The 19,893-nt window shown below is 43.8% G+C and overlaps 1 protein-coding gene across 4 annotated transcripts in view; it reads right to left on the bottom strand.

Annotated features, from left to right (window-relative positions):
* Positions 1-19,340, bottom strand: part of NMT2 (N-myristoyltransferase 2) — a 75,742-nt gene extending 56,402 nt beyond the window's left edge. The window contains exon 1 of one of the 4 annotated variants that reach the window (XM_045466674.1): positions 19,122-19,340. In XM_045466674.1, the coding sequence (XP_045322630.1) occupies positions 19,122-19,231 (110 nt within the window). In that variant the 5' untranslated portion in view covers positions 19,232-19,340. The remainder of the gene's footprint in view (positions 1-19,121) is intronic. The other 3 variants (XM_045466676.1, XM_045466675.1, XM_045466679.1) reach the window with 3 other exon arrangements.
* Between the last annotated feature and the right edge of the window lie 553 nt (positions 19,341-19,893).

Consider the following 19,893-nt stretch of genomic DNA (forward strand, 5'->3'; position numbering starts at 1 on the left):
AAAACTAAGAGGAGGGAAGGAATGCTTCCAAGCTCATTCTATGATGCCAGCATTACCCTGATACCAAAACCAAACATACACAATACAAAAACAGAAAATTACAGGCCAATATCCCCGATAGAGACAGAGGCAAACATCCTCGATAAAATATTAGCAAACTGAATTCAACAATCCATTAAAAGGATCATGCAGAATGATCAAGTGAGATTTATTCCTGGGATGCAAGGATGGTTCAATATTCACAAATCGATTCAATGTGATACAGCAAATTAACAAAACAAAGAATAAGAAATCATTTGACCATCTCAACAGATACAGAAAGAGCATTTGACAAAATGCAACACATATTTAGTACAAAAACTCAATAAAGTGGGTACAGAGAGATAAACCCACAGCTAATGTCATACTCAACAGTGAAACAAGTTGAGAGAAACTTTTCCTTCAAGATCAAGAACAAGACAAGGAGGCCCACTCTTACCACTTTTATTCAATATAGTACTGGAATCCTAGTCACAGTAATTAGGTGAGGAAAAAAAAAATTAGAAGGATGCAAATTGGAAAGGAAGAAGTAAAACTGTCATTATTCATACGTAACATTATACTATACATAGAAAACTTTAGTCTCCACTCCAAAGCTAATACAACTAATAAATGAATTTGGTAATGTTCCAGGGTACAAAATTAACATACAGAAGAAATGCTGCATTTCTGTACACCAGTGCAATTGCACCAGAAAGAATAAAATACCTAGTAATAAATTTAACCAAGGAGGTAAAAGATCTATACTCTAAAAACTATAAGGCATTAATGAAAGAGATTGGAGAGGATACACATAAATAAAAAAGATACACCATGCTCATGGGTTAGAAGAATTAATATTGTTAAAATGTCCATACTGCCCAAAGCATCTGTAGATTCAATGCAATCCCTGTCAAAATACCAATGGCATTTTTCACAGAACTAGAACAAATACTCCTAGAATTTGTAGGAACCACAAAAGACCCCAAATATCCAAAGCAACCTCAAGAAAGAACAAAGCTGCAGGATTCACACTCCTGGATTTCAAATTATACTATAAAACTACTGTATCACTACAGTATGGCATTGGCACAAAAACAGATACAGAGATCAAGGAACAGAATAAAGAGCCCAGAAATAAGCCCAGGCTTATATGGTCAATTAACCTACCACTAAGGAGGCAAGAAAATACAATGAAGAAAAGACAGTTTCTTCAATAAATGGTATTGGGAAAAACTGGATAGCTACATGCAAAAGAACAAAATTGTATCACTTTCTTACACCATATATGAAATTCAAAATACGAAAATAAACTAAAAGTGAATTAAAGACCTAAACAGAAGACCAGAAACCACAAAACTCCCAGAAGAAAACACAGGCAGTAAGCTCTTTGACACTGGTCCTAACAACATCATTTTTTGATCTCTCTCCTCAGGCAAGGCTAACTAAAGCAAAAATAAACAAATGGAACTATATCAAACTTGAAAAGCTTTTGCCCAGCAAAGAAAACCATCAACAAAAGGCAACCTACTGAATGGGAGAAGATATTCACAAATGATATAGCTGAGAAGGGGGTAATATATAAATATGTTAAAATATATAAAGAACTCATACAACTCAATATAATAAAAATAATCCAATTTAAAAAAAATGGGCAGAGGACCTGAATAGACATTTCTCCAAAGAAGACATCCAGATGGCCAATAGACACATGAAAAGATGTTCAACATCACTCTTCGTTAGGAAAATGCAAATCAGAACCACAATGAGGTATCACCTCACACCTGTCTGAGGGGCTATTCTTAAAAAGATAAGAAATAACAAGTGTTGATGAGGATGTGGAGAAAAGGGAACCCTCATGCACTGTTGGTGGGAATGTAAATTGGTGAAGCAAATGTGGAAAAGAGTATGGGGTTTTCTCAAAAAGTTAAAAATAAAACTACCATATGATCCGCTAATTCCATTTCTAGGTATTTATCCAAAAAAAAAAAAAAAAAAAAAAAACCAAACCACCACTAATTCAGAAAGATATCTGCACCCCTATGTTTACTGTAGCATTTTATATATCATAGCCAAGATATGGAAGTGACCTTATACACACACACACACACACACATTATACATACATACACAGATACATACACTCCATGGATTATTACTCAGCCATAAAAAAGGATGAAATCTTGCCATTTGTGACAGGGCAGATGGACCTAGAGGGTATTACATTAAGTGAAAGAAGTCAGACAGAGAAAGGCAAGTTCTGTATGTTTTATATGTGGAATCTAAAAAACAAAACAAATGAACAAATAAAACAGAAACAGATGCATAGATACAGAGAATAAACTGATGGATGCCAAAGAGGAAGTAGGTAGGGGGATGGCCAAAATAGGTAAAGGGGATTAAGAGGTACAATCTTCCAGTTATACATAAGGCATGGGGATGTAATGTACAGCACAGGGAACATAGTCAATTATATCGTAACAACTTTATATGGTGACAGATGGTGACCAGATTTACTGTGGTGACCATTTTGAAATGTATTTAAATATTGAATCATTATGTTGTATGTGAAGTATTCTTCAATAAAAAGGAAATAAATATAATCACTGAAAAAAAATAATCACAATGCCTTTACAAAGGAAAGATTTAAAAAATACCACAGAGCTCAATAACAGACCAAGAGATCAATGAAATAGCATAGGCAGACCAGTAACAACCCATGATGTACAGGAACCTGCTATATGATAATGATCACATCACCAACAACTGAAGAAATGAACTTTCAGTAAATAGTATCAGGAAAACTGACTTCCTTTGTGGGGAAAACTAAAATTAGTTTTCTACTTCCCACAAACTACAAAAATAAATTTTAGGGGCGCTTGGTTGGCTCTGTCAGTTAAGCATCTGACTCTCGATTTCAGCTCAGATCACGGTCTCGTGGTTTGCGGGACTGAGCCCCGCATCAGGCTCTGCACTGACAGCACGGAGCCTGCCTGGGATTTTCTCTCTTCTTCTCTCTCTCTGCCCCTCCCCTGCACTCGCTCTCTCTCTCTCTCTCTCTCAAAAGAAATATACTTCAAAAAAATAAATAAGTGTTAAATGAATTAAAGACCCAAAGTTAGAAAATACAACTTTAAAACTGAAGGCGGTGATATTTGTCAGTGTAGTTAACATCCACCCAGGGCCTAGGATGGTGTCTGGAATATAGTAGGTGCTCGAGTAAACACCTGTTGAATGAAAAACTGAAAGAATGAGATAACAGCTTCCTAACATCAGTGAAGGAAATCATTCCTTACACAAGGACTCAAAAAAAACAAACCATAAATAAAAGGCTTGACTACATCGGAGTTAAATATTTTGTCGCAAACCCATTATAAATAAAAATGTTAAAGTACATAACGAGGCAAGATATTCATAAGGCACATGATAAAATACTACCAATGGTCAGAATCCACAAAAAGCTCTTTTCGCCTTCCCATTTTCTCCCCAGCACAGCACAGAGAGAAAACACGACATCGGGGCTAGGATTGCAGGCACTAGCTAGGGGTCTGACCACCTGGTTTTTAATTCTGGCTCCACTACTTTCTAGCTGTGTGACTTGGAATATATTACTTAACCTGTCTGTGCTTCGGTTTCCACAGCCGTAAAAGGATGGAGTTTTGAACAGACAGGAAGAATTGCAAGAAGAAAACGAATTAATACATGTACGAACTTAGTACGGTAGATGGCACATAGAAATCACTCAATGTTAACTATCTTTATGATTGCCCTGCTTTACCTCTTCTTGTAACTTACTGGTAGCTAAAACTGTGCTATGTATTTATTATTCTTCCTCTAACTAGTACATGGGATGCACAAAACAGCATTTCCCTTTGTATTTTTGGCGCCTAAAGGAGTGTCTGACATACAAAAGATCCTCAATAAATATTTGCTGTGTGAATGAGAAATCAATTTAAAAAATCAATAAGAAAGAGACAAAAGACTGACAGAAGAATGGGCTATGAGTAAGCCCTTCACAAAAGAGGAATCTCTAACCACCAAAAAAGTCATAACAAGATGCTCCATCCACCTCCCTGGCAGGAAGGAACATGAAAACAAAACCGCCTCAGATTCTACTCTTCATCTGCTCATTTGTTTAACATTTGCAAGTCTAACAATATCAGAAGGATGGGAGGTAAAGGAACGCCCGTATAACCACTGGTGAAACGTGAATGGACAAAGCCACTCTGGAGAACAACCTAGCGCTGGCTGCCATCCTCGCCCCCACCAGCCACGGCAGCAGCTTTGTGGGGCACTCACCGTGCCAGGTGCTGTGCTAACCAAACACCTCACAGATGTCAACCTTGTGCACAGTCACAACTTGTAAGGCAAGTGCTATTATGCTGATCTTCTCGTCTTACAGAAGAGGAAACTGAAATCCAAAGAGATGAACGAACCTGATGGAAGTTGCAAGAAGAAGGGCCAGGACGAGAGTCCAGCCGGTCTGGGCTCCAGAGCCCACGCAATTACTACACCATAACGCCTCTCCTCCACGCATCTCCGCTGGCTGAACATCTTTTTAGATATACACTGGCAATATTTAGGTCTTCGTTTGCCAACTGCCTATTCGTGATCTTTGAACATTTTTTATCAGCCTCTTGGTTTTTCAATGAATTATAACAGATGTTTAGTGCTGTGTGTATGTTATGTTTAGGATGCCAAATCCCATGACTAGAGGGAAAGGCACTACAGGGGACAATGCATGAGGAGGTTTGGATGCAGTTTAGGAACGGTACAAGTAACCCACAGGTGCTTAGCAGTGCCCTGCAGACAGAGGAGAATTCGCACCCGCAGCTGTGGGAAGTCGGCCAAGGTAGAGTCAAATCCTTTGGGTGCACTGGCCTCAAGCCTCTCCTCATGCTGGATCGGGACAGCCATCTCCAATGTTGATCATGTGGCCACCCAGTTCAATAATGGATTTGACCCACGGTTCAGATTCAAGAGTCAGTCTGTTCTGGTCAGCGGCTCATTCGTGCAGTTCCAAGAATGACTCCTTGACCCTTTTTCTTCCCGAGTGTAACACTCAGTCCAGGGCGAGGTGTCACCACCCTTCCAGTTGCCATCATGTGGCTGTGCTATCGCCTGACCTGAAGATTTCAGCCACCTCATCAGTTAGGTGGCTTCGTGCCTTTTTCAGCACGTTCCTTCTCCTCATGGGGCTGATGCAGGAAATATATGTCCGAGGCTCTCCAAAGCATCGTTATCTCCAATCAAGCAGTAAATCACGGACCTGCCTTTGGAAGGCTCAGAGCTCAAAGATGCCCCCCCAAGTTTATGGCCAGTGAAGGTCAGAGATCATTATAAAGGTCAGCCAAGAGGGCTGCAGTTGGGTAGAGGTCACAGTGGGACCGGCCAACAATGTCAATGTTTACGCAGGTGTTAGGAGGAGGGCAGTGACTTCAGTAAGCCCTAGATTCAACCCAGGCCCAGCTGGGGTAGAAGCAGCTGGATGACTCCTTTGCTCGCTCCTGGTCTACCGTTTGCTAAACAATCCCCCTTTTTGAGATATCTGCTTGCTTCCAAATTTTTTAGTCTTTCAACTCTTACCATAATGTAAATGTGGGAAAATGTGTCCTCATTAGCGTTCTCTGGCCATAATCATTTCCTTATTATCAAACAATTCTGGTGCCTACTTCCTATAAAACCCAATTCTGGTAAGAGTTAATGTGAATTATAATAAAATTTTATCAATATGCATTAGCAAGAAGCTAGTCTAGTGTGATTTACAGTTTGTGAAGTTAAGGCCTGTCTGCAGACAGTCCAAGATCAGAGTAAGGGAAGAAATATTTAAAATGTAAAATGAAATTTTTAAATATATCTTTAAATTTATTGCATAAATTAAAAGACAAAGTACGAATTGTTCACCTATTCAACAAATTTCTTTTTGTTTTTAAAGTTTTTATTTATTTATTTTGGGTGGGGGAGCAGAGAAAAAGGGAGAGAGAATCTGCGTTGTCAGCACAGAGCCAGATGCAGGACTCGAACTCACAAACCATATAATGACCTGAGCTGAAATCAAGAGTCAGATGCTTAACCTGCTGAGCCACCCAGGTGCCCCTCAACAAACACATTTCTCAAATGCTTACCTCTTTGTCTCTTGGCCAAAACTGTTCCTAAAGATGAAATGATGAACATAAGTGGAAAAAAATTTTTAAAAAGCATGAGGTATCCCTCAAGATAGTCCAACTTAGTGAAAAATTACCTATTTCCTATGACCTTCTCTCACTCATGCTCACGGTATTTTTCTGAAAGAATAACTGATATGGGGCACCTGGGTGGCTCAGTCAGTTGAGCATCTGACTTCAGCTCAGGTCATGATCTCACGGTTCATGAGTTCAAGCCCCATGTAGGACTCTGTGCCGACAGCTCAGAGTCTGGAGCCTGCTTCTGATCTGTGACTCCCTCTCTCTCTGCCCCTCCCTGCCCTCTCCCTGCCTCATACCCTGCCTCTCTCATAAAAAAATTAAAAATAGAAAAATTAAAAAAAAGAATAACTGATATACAGCAGCTCCTACTTACATGACTTTTTCCATTTCTGGGCCTGTCAGAGGCAGATATAGTTAACAAGCCATAAATAAATCTTTTTCCTGGCTGAGAGTCATTGCCATATTGTATTAGCATTATTATATTTAATATTAATGCATCAGTAAAGTTAATATATCGGTGTGCTTTTCAAATGATATTCCTACTTCTAAATTCCTTTACATATCAGTTTCTTTTTCTTTTTCAATTTTTTAATGTTTATTTATTCTTGAGAGAGAGACAGAGAGAGTGCAAGCAGGAGAGGGGCAGAAAGAAAGAGGGAGACAGAGAATCTGAAAGCAGGCTCCAAGCTCTGAGCTGTCAGCACAGAGCCTGACGCGGGGCTCGAACTTGTAAACTGTGAGATCATGACCTGAGCTGAAGTTGGATGCTTAACGGACCAGGCCACCCAGGCGCCCCACACAGTTTTGTTTTCTACCTCTTTTCTATATCCTAATGCTGCTCACGGACCTCATCAAATCTCTCATTACAGAAACATTCCATACGTACATGAAATCCTTGTAGTTACAGGGTGTGGCAAAATATTTTGCTCTCTTCCCCCAGAAAAATCCTGTGAAGAAGTGAGGGGCAAGATCTGCACGGCTGTGGAGAGAAAACCCGTGTCTGAGGAGTGATGCGGCTGCCATAGCAACAGGTGAGGCCAGCACCTGGAATCACAAAAGTGAACTTGGGAGTTCTCAAGCACAGAAGGCTACGCCATCCCCAATCCAGAAGGGAGCTAAAGGTCACAGTCCACTTTGGGCTGGTAGAGGAAAGAGACAAGGAAATTTTTTTTTTTTTTTTAATTTTTTTTTCAACGTTTATTTATTTTTGGGACAGAGAGAGACAGAGCATGAACGGGGGAGGGTCAGAGAGAGAGGGAGACACAGAATCGGAAACAGGCTCCAGGCTCTGAGCCATCAGCCCAGAGCCTGACGCGGGGCTCGAACTCACGGACTGTGAGATCGTGACCTGGCTGAAGTCGGACGCTTAACCGACTGCGCCACCCAGGCGCCCCGACAAGGAAATTTTTTAAAAGCACAGAGGCACCCCAGAGCTCAGAGAAATTAAATTGAGGCTTAGTGACAGAAGTTTCTTGATTTCTGGTTTAATACTAATTTCAATATGCCGCACGGCCTCTCTAATGCTTATTAGCTAAAAAAGACACTAAAATATTCATTAAGAAATATTTTGGAGGGGCGCCTGGGTGGCTCAGTCGGTTGAGTGACCGACTTCGGCTCAGGTCATGATCTCACGGTTTGTAAGTTCAAGCCCCACGTCAGGCTTGGTGCTGACAGCTCAGAGCCTGGAGCCTGCTTCTGATTCTGTCTCCCTCTCTCTCTGCCCCTCCCCTACTCAGGCGCTGTCTCTCTCTGCCTCAGAAATAAAAAAAACATTAAAAAAAAAAAAAAAAAGAAATATTTTGGAGAAGTGATATACATACAAAGATATTAATTTCAGCACTGCTTACTGGCACACACACACAAAAAAAACGGAAACAACCTCATGATCTATTCACAGGGGACAGATTAAATAATGGCACACCTAGTCAATGATACAACATTCAACTTTTTAGCTTTTCTTTCTTTCTTTCTTTCTTTCTTTCTTTCTTTCTTTCTTTCTTTCTTTCTTTCTCTCTCTCTCTCTCTCTCTCTCTTTCTTTCTTTCTTTCTTTCTTTCTTTCTTTCTTTCTTAGAGAGAGTGAGCATGTGGGCGGGGGAGAGGAGCAGAGGAAGGGAGCAGAAAGGGGAGGGGAGAGAGAGAGAAAGTGAGAGAGAATCCTGAGAAGGCTCCATGCTCAGCAGGACCCTGGGATCATGACCCGAGCTGAATTCAAGAGTTGGACACAACCCACTGAGCCACCCTAAGCCACCCAGGTGCCCCCAACATACAGCCTTTAAAAAAAAATTTTTTTTAACGTTTATTTATTTTTGAGACAGAGAAAGACAGAGCATGAATGGGGGAGGGGCAGAGAGAGAGGGAGACACAGAATCGGAAGCCGGCTCCAGGCCCCGAGCCGTCAGCATAGAGCCTGATGCGGGGCTCGAACTCACGGACCGTGAGATCGTGACCTGAGCTGAACTCGGACGCTTCACCGACTGAGCCACCCAGGTGCCCCCATACAGCCTTTTAAAAAAAGAGGTTGGTCAGGGTACCTGCGTGGGTGGCTCTGTCGGTTGAGTGTCCGACTTCAGCTCAGGTCATGATCTCGCAGTTCGTGAGTTCAAGCCCCGCGTCGGGCTCTGTGCTGACAGCCCGGAGCCTGGAGCCCCTTTCAGATTTTGTGTCTCCCTCTCTCTCTGCCCCTCCCTGATCGTGCTTGCTCTCTCTCTCTCTCTCTTGAAAATAAATAAACTTAAAAAACATTGTTTCAAACAATTAAAAAAGAGCTTGGTCTATGTGCTCCGATATCCGTATTTCAGAGATACACCGTGAAGTGGAAAACTGAGGTGCGGCAGCGGTCCGGCTCGCTACCATCTGCACAGGCACGTGTAAGCACGCACGCGTGCACACGCACACCCGTGTCCCTGTGTATGTCGGACCGGCATACGCCATCGCAAGGACAGGCCACCGGCCGGCAACAGCAGCTGCTCCTGAAGGGGGACACTCAGCTGGGAGAGCGAGACTCCCTTTCCACGGGACACCCTTTTGTGCCTCTTGGATCTGGCAACCATACGCTCAACAACCTATCCAAAATATTCTTTCATTTAACAAATTAAGGTGGATACGGAGCCACAGCTAATACACCAACGCTGTATTTGTTAGCACACGGGTCGGGCTGTGTCGGGTAACGTCCCAAATCCCAGAGCATCCGGCACAGAAGCTCACTTCTCTCTCGGGAGTCTCCGTGTGCCCCACAAGGACGTTCTGTGACAAGAGGGGCCAGGCTCCCTCTACTTTGTTCTCTGCCAGCCCCAGGACGTCTGCTGGGTTCACCTGTGACTTCCCATCACACACACCGCGGCCGGCGGCAGGGAGGACAGAAACACTCCAGGCAGCAGGAAGGAGACAGAGCTGACTTGGGAGAAGGGGCCCCCTAGCAGCCGCGGACCGAGAGCCCAAGAGCAGACTGAGTGAAGGATGATGAGTCTCCACCGAGTCGTAAGATGGAGAGACCAGTCGTGTCACAGGACTCAGCGAGGGCTATGATGTTCCCGGGACACCAAATGACAGGAACTTGCAGGACAAGAAGAGTAGATCACATTTTTTAAGATATATACCAAGGAACTGTCTTTTTGCCTAATGATACATTCTGACATTCTCTATTAAAAACGACGTGATGATGGGGCACCTGGGTGGCTCAGTCAGTTGAACGTCCGACCTCGGCTCAGGTCAAGATCTCACAGTTTGTGAGTTTGAGTCCCGCAACGGGCCCTGTGCTGTCAGCTCAGAGCCTGGAGCCTGCTTCAGATTCTGTGTCTCCCCATCTCTCTGCCCCTCCTCTGCTTATGCTCTCTCTCTCTCTCTCTCTCTCCCTCTCTCAAAAATAAATATTAAAAAAAAAAATTTAAAAAACAACAACGATGTGCTTTTGCAAAAGCAAGTTTTTTCCAAAGTTTATTTATTTTTGAGAGAGACAGAGAGAGAATATCCCAAGCAGGCTTTGCACTGTCAGCACAGAGCCCAATGTAGGGCTTGAACTCACAAACCGTGAGATCATGACCTGAGCCAAAACCAAGAGTCCAACTGAGCCACCCAGGCAACCTGTGAACTTCATTTGGGAAAAAAAAAAAAAAAAAAAAAAAAAAATCTCTGCTTTCATTGGTTTTTTTCTTCAGTTTCTACAAAATGTTAATCAACACCCAAAGGATAGTAAACAGCAAGTATCCCTCCCCCATGCCCCAAAAACACCAAATGAAGAAACTATGGGCAATTATCATATTAACTGAATCACCATCATTCTTGGAATGTACTACATGAACTTGAACATGAGTGAACACTGCCGTGGGAATAAAGGAGCCCATATTTCCCCAGTGTGTGTGTGTGTGTGTGTGTGTGTGTGTGTGTGTGTGTGTGTGTTTGATGCAGTAACAGAAACACAATGTGCTCACAAAAGAGAAACTGTACAATTAAAATCCCACCTCTGTTTGGGATGCCTGCTGGGTGATGTGTGCATTGGATCTTCTCCTGTGGCTTGAAGAGCTTCCTAACTTACAGGAACCCAAAACACCCACAAAAGCACTACCCTCTCAAGTGTCAAACCAGCCGGGCTGTGGAGCTGGGAACCAGTGTGAACCAGAGGGAACCAGCAGGCTCAAGTGGATTCCTCCAGCAGTGCTGTCCACGGGAGCTGCTCAACACCAGACTCCCGAACACGTTTTGCTTCTTCTAGTAAACTGACTATGGAGGCTTGACCCATCGCAGTGCTGGGAGGCAGAGGGCACCAGGGGAAGGATGCTGGCCTGCAGGAGGCCATGGGGGGGCAGCTACAGAATTTGGTCCAGAAGGGAGAGGAGATAGCCATGAAACAGGAAGAGAAGAAAAAAGATCTCACTGCAAATTACACTGATGCTATAATTAAAATTAGTCCTTTAACGGGCCTGAAGAGAAATTCAAGAGGGCTCTCTGTAATCAAACTGCAAAATTTTTTTAAACGAGGAAATGCATTCATTTATTTTTAAACTCACTGACATTTACTGTACTCGTTACACTTGAGAAAAGTGACTGAAGAGGTGCTCAGGTTGGTAATCTCTGACCTCCAGGGAGATAAGCGTGAAACACTATCAAACAAATCACTACTTTATTGATTTACGGTCCATGCAGTTTAGTGCACAGGCGAGAGTTTACAGTCACATGGCAAGAGGCCCAACACCTACACCTGAATCTGAAATGTGGCCTGCACAAGTTACATAAACTTGGAAAGGCCCCCTTCTCCTCATCTGTTGCTACAAAGGTTCAACAAGAAAAACGTATACACGAAGTAAGAAGAACATACCAGAAGTTCAAAAAATTAGCAATTATTTTACACACCGGATCCTCTGCAGCACAGAACCCAACAGAGAATTCTACATCTCAAGTCCTTTCAATGAGAATTAGGAGAAAAAAAAAAAATCCTTCACATATTCCTAATGCACATAGGGGGAAACTTTTTTTTTTTTTTAATTTGCATTTTTTATTTATTTATTTATTTATTTATTTATTTATTTATTTATTTTTTCAACGTTTATTTATTTTTTGGGGGACAGAGAGAGACAGAGCATGAATGGGGGAGGGGCAGAGAGAGAGGGAGACACAGAATCGGAAACAGGCTCCAGGCGCCCCGACAAATTAATTTCTAATTTAAAAAGTTTCCCCCTGGGGCGCCTGGGTGGCGCAGTCGGTTAAGCGTCCGACTTCAGCCAGGTCACGATCTCGCGGTCTGTGAGTTCGAGCCCCGCGTCAGGCTCTGGGCTGATGGCTCAGAGCCTGGAGCCTGTTTCCGATTCTGTGTCTCCCTCTCTCTCTGCCCCTCCCCCGTTCATGCTCTGTCTCTCTCTGTCCCAAAAATAAATAAACGTTGAAAAAAAAAGAAATTAATTTGTCAAGGGGGATTAAAAACCACTGAATCCATTTGATAAATCTTTGTTAGGCCGCCAGTATGTTCAGTGCACCAGATATGGCAAAAATCAGAGCCTGCAAGCACGGCGTCCGTGCCCAGCCTACTGGTGAGCAGACAGGTGGACACACATTCATGTACTGCAGACATGTTTGGAGGTGTCAGCCTTGTTTATGATCTCCTTTTCTGAAAAGGACCACAGATCTCACTGTGGCAGGAAGGGCTGTAGGGCCTCTGGCAGGGATTATCACCTTCAGTGGAAACCTTAGCCAGACCTTGAACTTGGAGAAGGAGGCAAAGGTGGGAAGATGTAGAGAACACACTCCGGGAGAGAGGACCCCCAAGAACATGTGCGAAGCCCTGGCCCAGGGACGGGCACGGACAGGAAATCAATTCCTTTGGTGAACAGTGATGTCTGATGGCGAATAAGTTGTTTTCTGCCCTACGCTATAATCAAACCTCTCCCCCTCATTATTCACAAAACCCTCAGTCAATGGTGTGCACAACAGCCTTACCTTAGTGGTTCTTGGGGGCAGGGGATGACAGACAACAAAGTGACCCAGGGTCAAAGGTCTGAGGAGAAAATGGAAAGGAGCCTAAAGCATTTGGAGCTAGTGATCGGCAGGCTGAGGACCGTGAAAGCCTCAGGCTCTAAGAAACCGCAATCATCCTGTCTGAGCTTCAGCCACTGTGTTCAGATATTAAAGAAAAGTGTGATTCTAGGATGTAAAAGGATGCAGAAACCCTCAGGTTATAGAAAGATAGGGGGAAAATCCTAGAAACTTCTAGACTAAAAGCAATTCAAAACAAAGAAAGAGTAAGGTTTCCTATACAAGAAAGGGAAGCAGATTGGCAGAGAAATAACATCTGTGGCACTAAATGCCAGATGATAATAAAGCATTTGTGGAGTTTGGAGAAAAATGATTATTACAGAATTACACGCATGCCCAGACTGTGATTTATGCATGAGGACAAAAGAAAGACATCTCCAGACATACAAGAATTCAGAAAATATATCATCTGCATACTCTAATAAAAAAAAAAAATGAGGGGCACCTGCATGGCCCAGTTGGTTGAGCGTCCAGCTTCGGCTCAGGTCATACTCTTCGCAGTTCGTGAGTTCAAGCCTTGCACGGGGCTCTCAGACAGCCTGCTTTGGATCCTCTGTCTCCCTCTCTCTGCCCCTTCTCCACTCACTCTCTCTCAAAATAAATAAATAAACTTAAAAAAAATGAAAAAGTACTCAAAAAAAGAAGGTATGGTTTACAAGGAATAGTGATAAAGCAACAAAAAAGGAAAGTCTAAGAAGTTTTTGACAATATTGATGTGAGTATAATGTAATAGTTAAAAAAGTTTTAATGGAATATAAGGGCAAAAATAAAAAAGCTACATGGAATTAAAATTCCAGACTATTCCAACAAAACCTAGAACATGTAAAGGAAGGAAAAGTCAAATATCCTACGCGTTTTGTCTTGGTAGAATATTTTAGATAATGGTTAATTTTTGACATTGATAGAGAAATACAGATAAAAACATACTTGTTCAAAACTTAAAGATCATTCTCAGAGTTTCGAAGAAAAGTAGGGTATAGAGCTAGAAGGAAGAAATGTCGAATATCCAGGAAAGACAACAGAAGAATAAAGAAATATTCTGAGTACCAGAGAAGCTTCAAGAAGTCAAAAGCAGGATATGATCTGAGTTGTCCACAGAAAGGGCCCTTTAAATTTAAATTAATTAAAATTAAATAAAATTTAAAATTCAGTTCCTTAGTCACACTAACCACCTTCCAGGTGGCTAGTGACAGCTATTGGACATTCCCATCACTGCAGAAAGTTCTAGCAGACAACACTAATAGTCAGTGAAAAACACAAGGTAATAAATGAGTCCATGTCAAGTTTGATCTCATTTATGTTAAATATGCACTTTTTAATGTACATTACAATGTTAGTGGATTAAACTGTCAATAGTGGTTTCTCTAGTAAATAAGATGACCAGGTGCCTTCAACTCTTTATACACTTTATTGTTTGAATTTTTTTTAAGTAGGCTTCAAACCCACTGCAGAGCCCAAAGTGGGACTTGAACTCATGACCCTGAGATCAAGACCTGAGCTGAGATCAAGAGTTGGACACTTAACTAACTGAGCCACCGAGGCACCCCTGCTTGAATTTTTAATACTGCATATTTTACTCTTAAAATGAATAAAAGTCAGAAACATATTTTCAAATACAAGAACAAAAAAAAAAAAAAAATCAACCAACTTTTTCTTGAACTTGGTACAGAATTTGGTTCCACTCCCTGAGTTAACTACGCAACTGACTTTTACTCCTATATATTTAGTGTGGACACTTGTGTTAACAAACAACTTCAGCATGATGAAGAGTGTGTCCCATACCTTGATATTTTCCAGAGTTTAGGTAAACTTCTGGAAAAAGTTTGTTCTGAGCCCAAAGTGATATCACATTTCAGATGCAAGTCAGAGCAGACATTTGATGATTTCAGACTGTTACTGGAATTGAGGGAGTTCTTGGGCATAAGCTGTTAACACACCTTTCCATTTAGATCTACACAGTTGATAACAGATCAGATTTCAGAAAGGGCAGCTTTGAATTATCCTACGAAGTTCCCACAGCCGGTCTCAATGATACACAGATAAAGTCAGAGAGAACAATATACTGTGCAGAGAATAACTTCAATGTCCCCCCTAAATGGGGTGTGGGAAAAGACAGGTTACGTTCTTTGTTCTTTGTTCAATCCAAAGATTTAATCTTTACCAAATACCAGACCTTCATTTTTCTAAGGAGAAAAAAAAAAAGTCTTAAAAATGTCTCAGAATAACCCTCAAATACTACAACTATTTCATATCTGCCTCAGGGAATAATTTGGCCATTCATCTGCCAACAACGGCATATTCATAAATGTTTATGTTACTCCCTAGGTAAATATTCCTGGTAGCTGCCTCCTATTCCACCACACTGAATATTGAGGAAAACGCTCTTGGTGGGAAGGAGATAAAAGCCATCAATCTGTCTAGGAAAATGTTTTTCTCTTTTCTTTTCTTTTCTTTTTTTTTTTTTTTTTTTTTTTTTTTGCATTGTGAAAATCGGTGTTGGTAAAGCCAGAAAAGGGATTTGGTTTTGTTGCCGACCTGAACGCTAATTTTATTTGGGGCCAATTGTGTGACAATGCCTCCAACACTGGCCAATAACTATGCTTCATGTGAGGTGTGGCAGGCCAAGTAAGAGATAATTACCACCACCCGGTGTACTTTACAAATGGGGAAAAGATGCATAAAATGGGGCAACGACCAGAGATGCCTGGTGGCTCAATTGGTTAAGCATCCAACTTTCAGCTCAGGTCATGATCTCATGGCAGTTCGCAGGCTCGAGCCCCACATCGAGCTCTGTGCTGACAGTGCAGAGCCTGCTTAGGATTCTCTGTCTCCCTCTCTACCCTTCCTGTGTGCACCCTCTCTCTTTCAAAATAAATAAACTAAAAAAAAAAAAAAAAAAAAAATGGGGCAAGAATGAGAAAATAGTGAAATTTGCCCTGTCCTCAAAGTTTCCCCAAATCCCTTCCAAAGAAAGTAACAGAAACCACCTATGCATCAAACGGAGAGAAGTATTAAAGGTCCATGAGTATTTACCTAACCTCAAACCCACCTGGGAAAGCTGCACGGGAAGTCACCCTAAAGGGAACCTCTTTAGTAGCAGTCAACCCCAGCAGAACAGAAACCTTCAGTCATCTGAACCCTTTCTAATTATTCACATAGAAAGCTGGACTGAAGTAAAATTTCATCTACTTAGAAAGTCTTTGCTAAGAAAATTACAGTACAAACACAATTACTTTAGAACTTCCAATTTGCTTGACAGTTTTCAAGTTCCCTCCATGCTCTTTACAAGGTTACTTCCCCTAATTGTGAGGCATATGTTACAAGGGAGTTATTTAAACAATCTAGGTAATCCTTTATTGGTCTTTTCACAGAGCATAAAACATTTCATTCATGGGCTTGAAATATTATCCACAAAAATGCAATGATCTTTTAAGTCCATAAAGAAAATTCCATGAAAATGAAAGAAGAAAAGCATACATAGTAATGTTGACATTTTGGTGCAAAAGAATCTAATTTGGTATTTTCCTTTTATCTAAGGCTCTAGTTGCAACTAATATGTCTAAAACAAGCAGTAAATACATGAGAGCTGACCCCTGAACATCGGGGGTGTTAGAGTTCTGAATGCCTACGCTGTCAGAAATCTTTGTGTAACTTTGGACTCCCCCAAAACTTAACTACTAACGACACAGTGGTGACCAGAAGCCTCACTGATAACATGAGCAGTCAATTAACACCTATTTTGTATATACATTATATACGGTATTCTTGCAATTAAGCCAGCTGGAATAAAGAAAATGTTATTATGAACATCATAAGGAAGAGACAAAATATTTGCATAGTGTGCTGTATTTATGGAAAAACATCCGTGTATAACCGGACCTGTGTGTTTCAAACCAGTGTTGTTCAAGCGTCAACTGCATACTCAATAGTGGGAGGAAATTAATTCCTTCTGGCCACCAGAATAGTATTTAGTATATTACTGCTTTGTGTACTGACCCATACCTCGTGGCCTCAAAGCGATAATTCATCATTCTTAAGTAATCTCTACACCCAATGTGGGGTTCGAACTCAAGACCCCAAAATCAAGAGTGGCAGGCTCTACTGACTGAGCCAGCCAGGCGCCGCTTCAACAATTCATCATTAAAAAGTAGAGTGTTTACCTACGCATTCCTCCAAAGGCTCCTTATTTGTAATTTAATTTAAACTGGTAGAGAAGGAAGAGGTCAAGCAGAGAAAACCTCTTTTCAAATGTTAACATTTACAAACTGGAGCGATGTAAGAAAAAAATCCAGGTTTCACTGAGCCATACCATCAGTACACAAGTCAAATAAAACACGAATACCCCCAAATCTGGCACACACCATCGAAATTCAAACCCCCCAAAAAAGCAGTCCAACAAGCCCAGCAACATGAATTTTTACTGCTCTCCTCACATTTAACAGACTACCAAAAAAAATCCATTATATCAATCTCTTACCACTAGAAGCTGTTGTATTACCCGTTCTTGGTTAAAATACTTGTCTACTGGGCATCTCTACATTTCGAGTAACTGTGCTAATATATGCTATGTGAATGTACAAGACTGAAAACCTCTGAAGGGGACAGAGAGATGCCTCTGGGTGCCGATCCGGGAAATTCACACAGCCAAGGAAGCCACGGCTTCCCAGATCAGTGGACACACAGATAAATAATTCTCTGTAGCATGGACGTTCTGGACTGTGTAGGCAAGGAGGTACAGATCAAAGCTTCCAAAGACTTAGTAACAGAAATTACAGCGGAGAAGAGAAAAGTCCAGGGTCTCCTCAGAAAGATAATGGACAGGTGCTGAAGTTATTGGGGTAACCCGTCCCATGTGCACCTGGGCCCATTCTAGCACTAACGCTATTGTCTCAAAAGCGAATTTATATTTAGCTAGCTATCAGGCAAATTTCTATCACTGCATAAACAGAACTCAGGCTCAGATTTCTGTAAGAATTTCCTTTCCTCTCAAAAAAAAGAAATTCTAGACTTGAATTGTAACATTCGGTACTTGGAGGCGCCACCCAAGAATTCATTACAAAAAAAAAAAAAAAAAAAAGCGACTTGCAAATGGGAGAAAGATTTAGTCAGCTTTTTTTTCTTGATCTCTTTTAATATTTTCTAACACATTAAAAGCTCAGTAAAAGTTCTTTTCTTAAACAAATCTCCAAGCAGACGTTAAACAGAATGCAAATGCTTTACACTTTAAATCGTCAATCACTGAAAGAATCCTCTCCATGAACTGAATAAATAAGCCATCTGTGTCTAAGGCCTCCCTATCATGTTTTCAAGCTGACCCACTTCTTCAGTCACCACGGTTTGCAAAATCTCACATCCAAGGGGCGGCAGGAAGTGCTCGGTACCAGCGCAGTGTGAAGCCGACGGGGTAAAAGGGTAATGCAAACACCACCTTTAAGGACACCAGTCTTATTTAAAATGACCGCCTCCCCCCTCCCAGACTCTAAAAACAGAACTTCAATACCCTTAACCGGAAGCAATCTTTTCTCCAAAGCGAGAGCAAATCTAGTCTGCGGGGGAGAAAGGGGAGCCGGCCAGTGAAAAGGAATCAGAGGAAACCTGATCGGGTGCTAAAATCCTTGGTGCCTCTGGCTTTGGAGATCAAACACCCGCTTTGCAAGCAGGATCTGTTCAGACCAGCGGGAGCTGGCCCCCAAGCCTGAACCCAAATCAGCGGACCGGACCCGCTTTACGGAGCTCTGCAGGCACGCCGGGCAGTGGCAAACCCGCGCGTCCGCGGGGGCTCTCCGCGCGGGGCGGGAGGGGGCAGCGGCCGCGAAGCACAACTTTCCGCAGTTCCGCGCCTCCAGCGAGCAACCGACCCGGCGCAAATGTCAAACCACTGCCCACCACCCCCCCCCCCCCATCAGCTCCTCTTTTTTTTTTTTTTCTGGAGGTGGTGGCGGCTGGGGGAGGGGTGGGAATGTCTAGAAGGACTTAAGGAAAGGATGACAAGGAACGGAAGGGGACGACTTCCCACAAACGGGGCCGCCACAAAGGGACGGGGACCGCGCCTCCCCTAGGTCCCGCCGAGTCGCACACCGGCCAGGACCGCACGTCGCACCCGCGGGCCGGGGCCGGGCTCAGGAGGCGGCGGGGACGAGCAGGGGCCGGCCGGCCCCGCGGCAGGTGACAGCGATGTCGCCGGTCCCCGCACGGGGGCCCCGCGCCTCCCCGCCCACCCCGGGCCTCGCCTCCGCCGCGCCGCCAGCGAGCCCCCGGGAGCCGGACCTCAGCGGACCTGGGGACCTCCCGCCCCCTCAGAGCGGCCCCGGCCCCGCCCGCGCCCCCGGACCCGGCGTCCGAGCGCAGCCCGCGCCGCGCGCTGTCCCCGCGCCCCGTGCCGCCCGCGCGCCTACCCTTTGGCGTGCTCCGTCTCCTCCTCATTGTCCCCGTCTATCCCGCACGTGTCCTGGTCGTCCAGCTCCAGGCTCTGCTGGCTGGCCGCAGACTCGCTGTCCTCCGCCATCGCGGCGGCGCGGGCTGGGGAGGCGGCGCTCGGGGCCGCGGGCGTGGGGGGCCGGCGCGGCGGCGTCGCCAGCAGCTCCCCCTAGTGCCGCCCGCCGTCTCCTCGGAGCCAGGAGCCGGGGCGCCGCGCCCACCGGCCCCGCCCGGCCTGGGCCCGCCCACCGCGGCGGGGGCGGGGAGGGGTGGGCACGCCTCGCGGCGCCTGGGGCGGGGGGAGGGGCCGAGGCGGAGACGGGCGGCGCGGGGTGGTCGTGAGCCCCGGGGAGGGCGCGGGCGCCGAGCCCCTGGAACCCCAGCCCGCTCCGCCCCTCATCTCTGCCGCAACACGCAGACTCCCAAATCCGTGGGTCTTCGTTTCGGAACGCGGTCCCCGCGATTTGACACCTCTACAGGTTAGGAAGGGCTTTTAACCATTGCGGGGATCTTCAACCCAAGAATAGGCGTGCCGAGGCTCCTGATTTCTAGAAGCCTCCCCCGCGCATACATACACGCATACATACAATTCCATTTCTTGTAACCGTCTTTCCAATACACGTAAAATCAAAGTCAAAACAGAGTGCTTCCCACCTCCCCACCTCCCCATTCCAACAGACTGGCAGGCCTAAAACTCTTAACAGAGAAAAATTCTGAGCTGCCCCTGTTTTCAGTGGACATCACAGGCAG

This window comes from Leopardus geoffroyi, chromosome B4, assembly GCF_018350155.1.
Source record: "Leopardus geoffroyi isolate Oge1 chromosome B4, O.geoffroyi_Oge1_pat1.0, whole genome shotgun sequence".
Taxonomy (NCBI): domain Eukaryota; kingdom Metazoa; phylum Chordata; class Mammalia; order Carnivora; family Felidae; genus Leopardus; species Leopardus geoffroyi.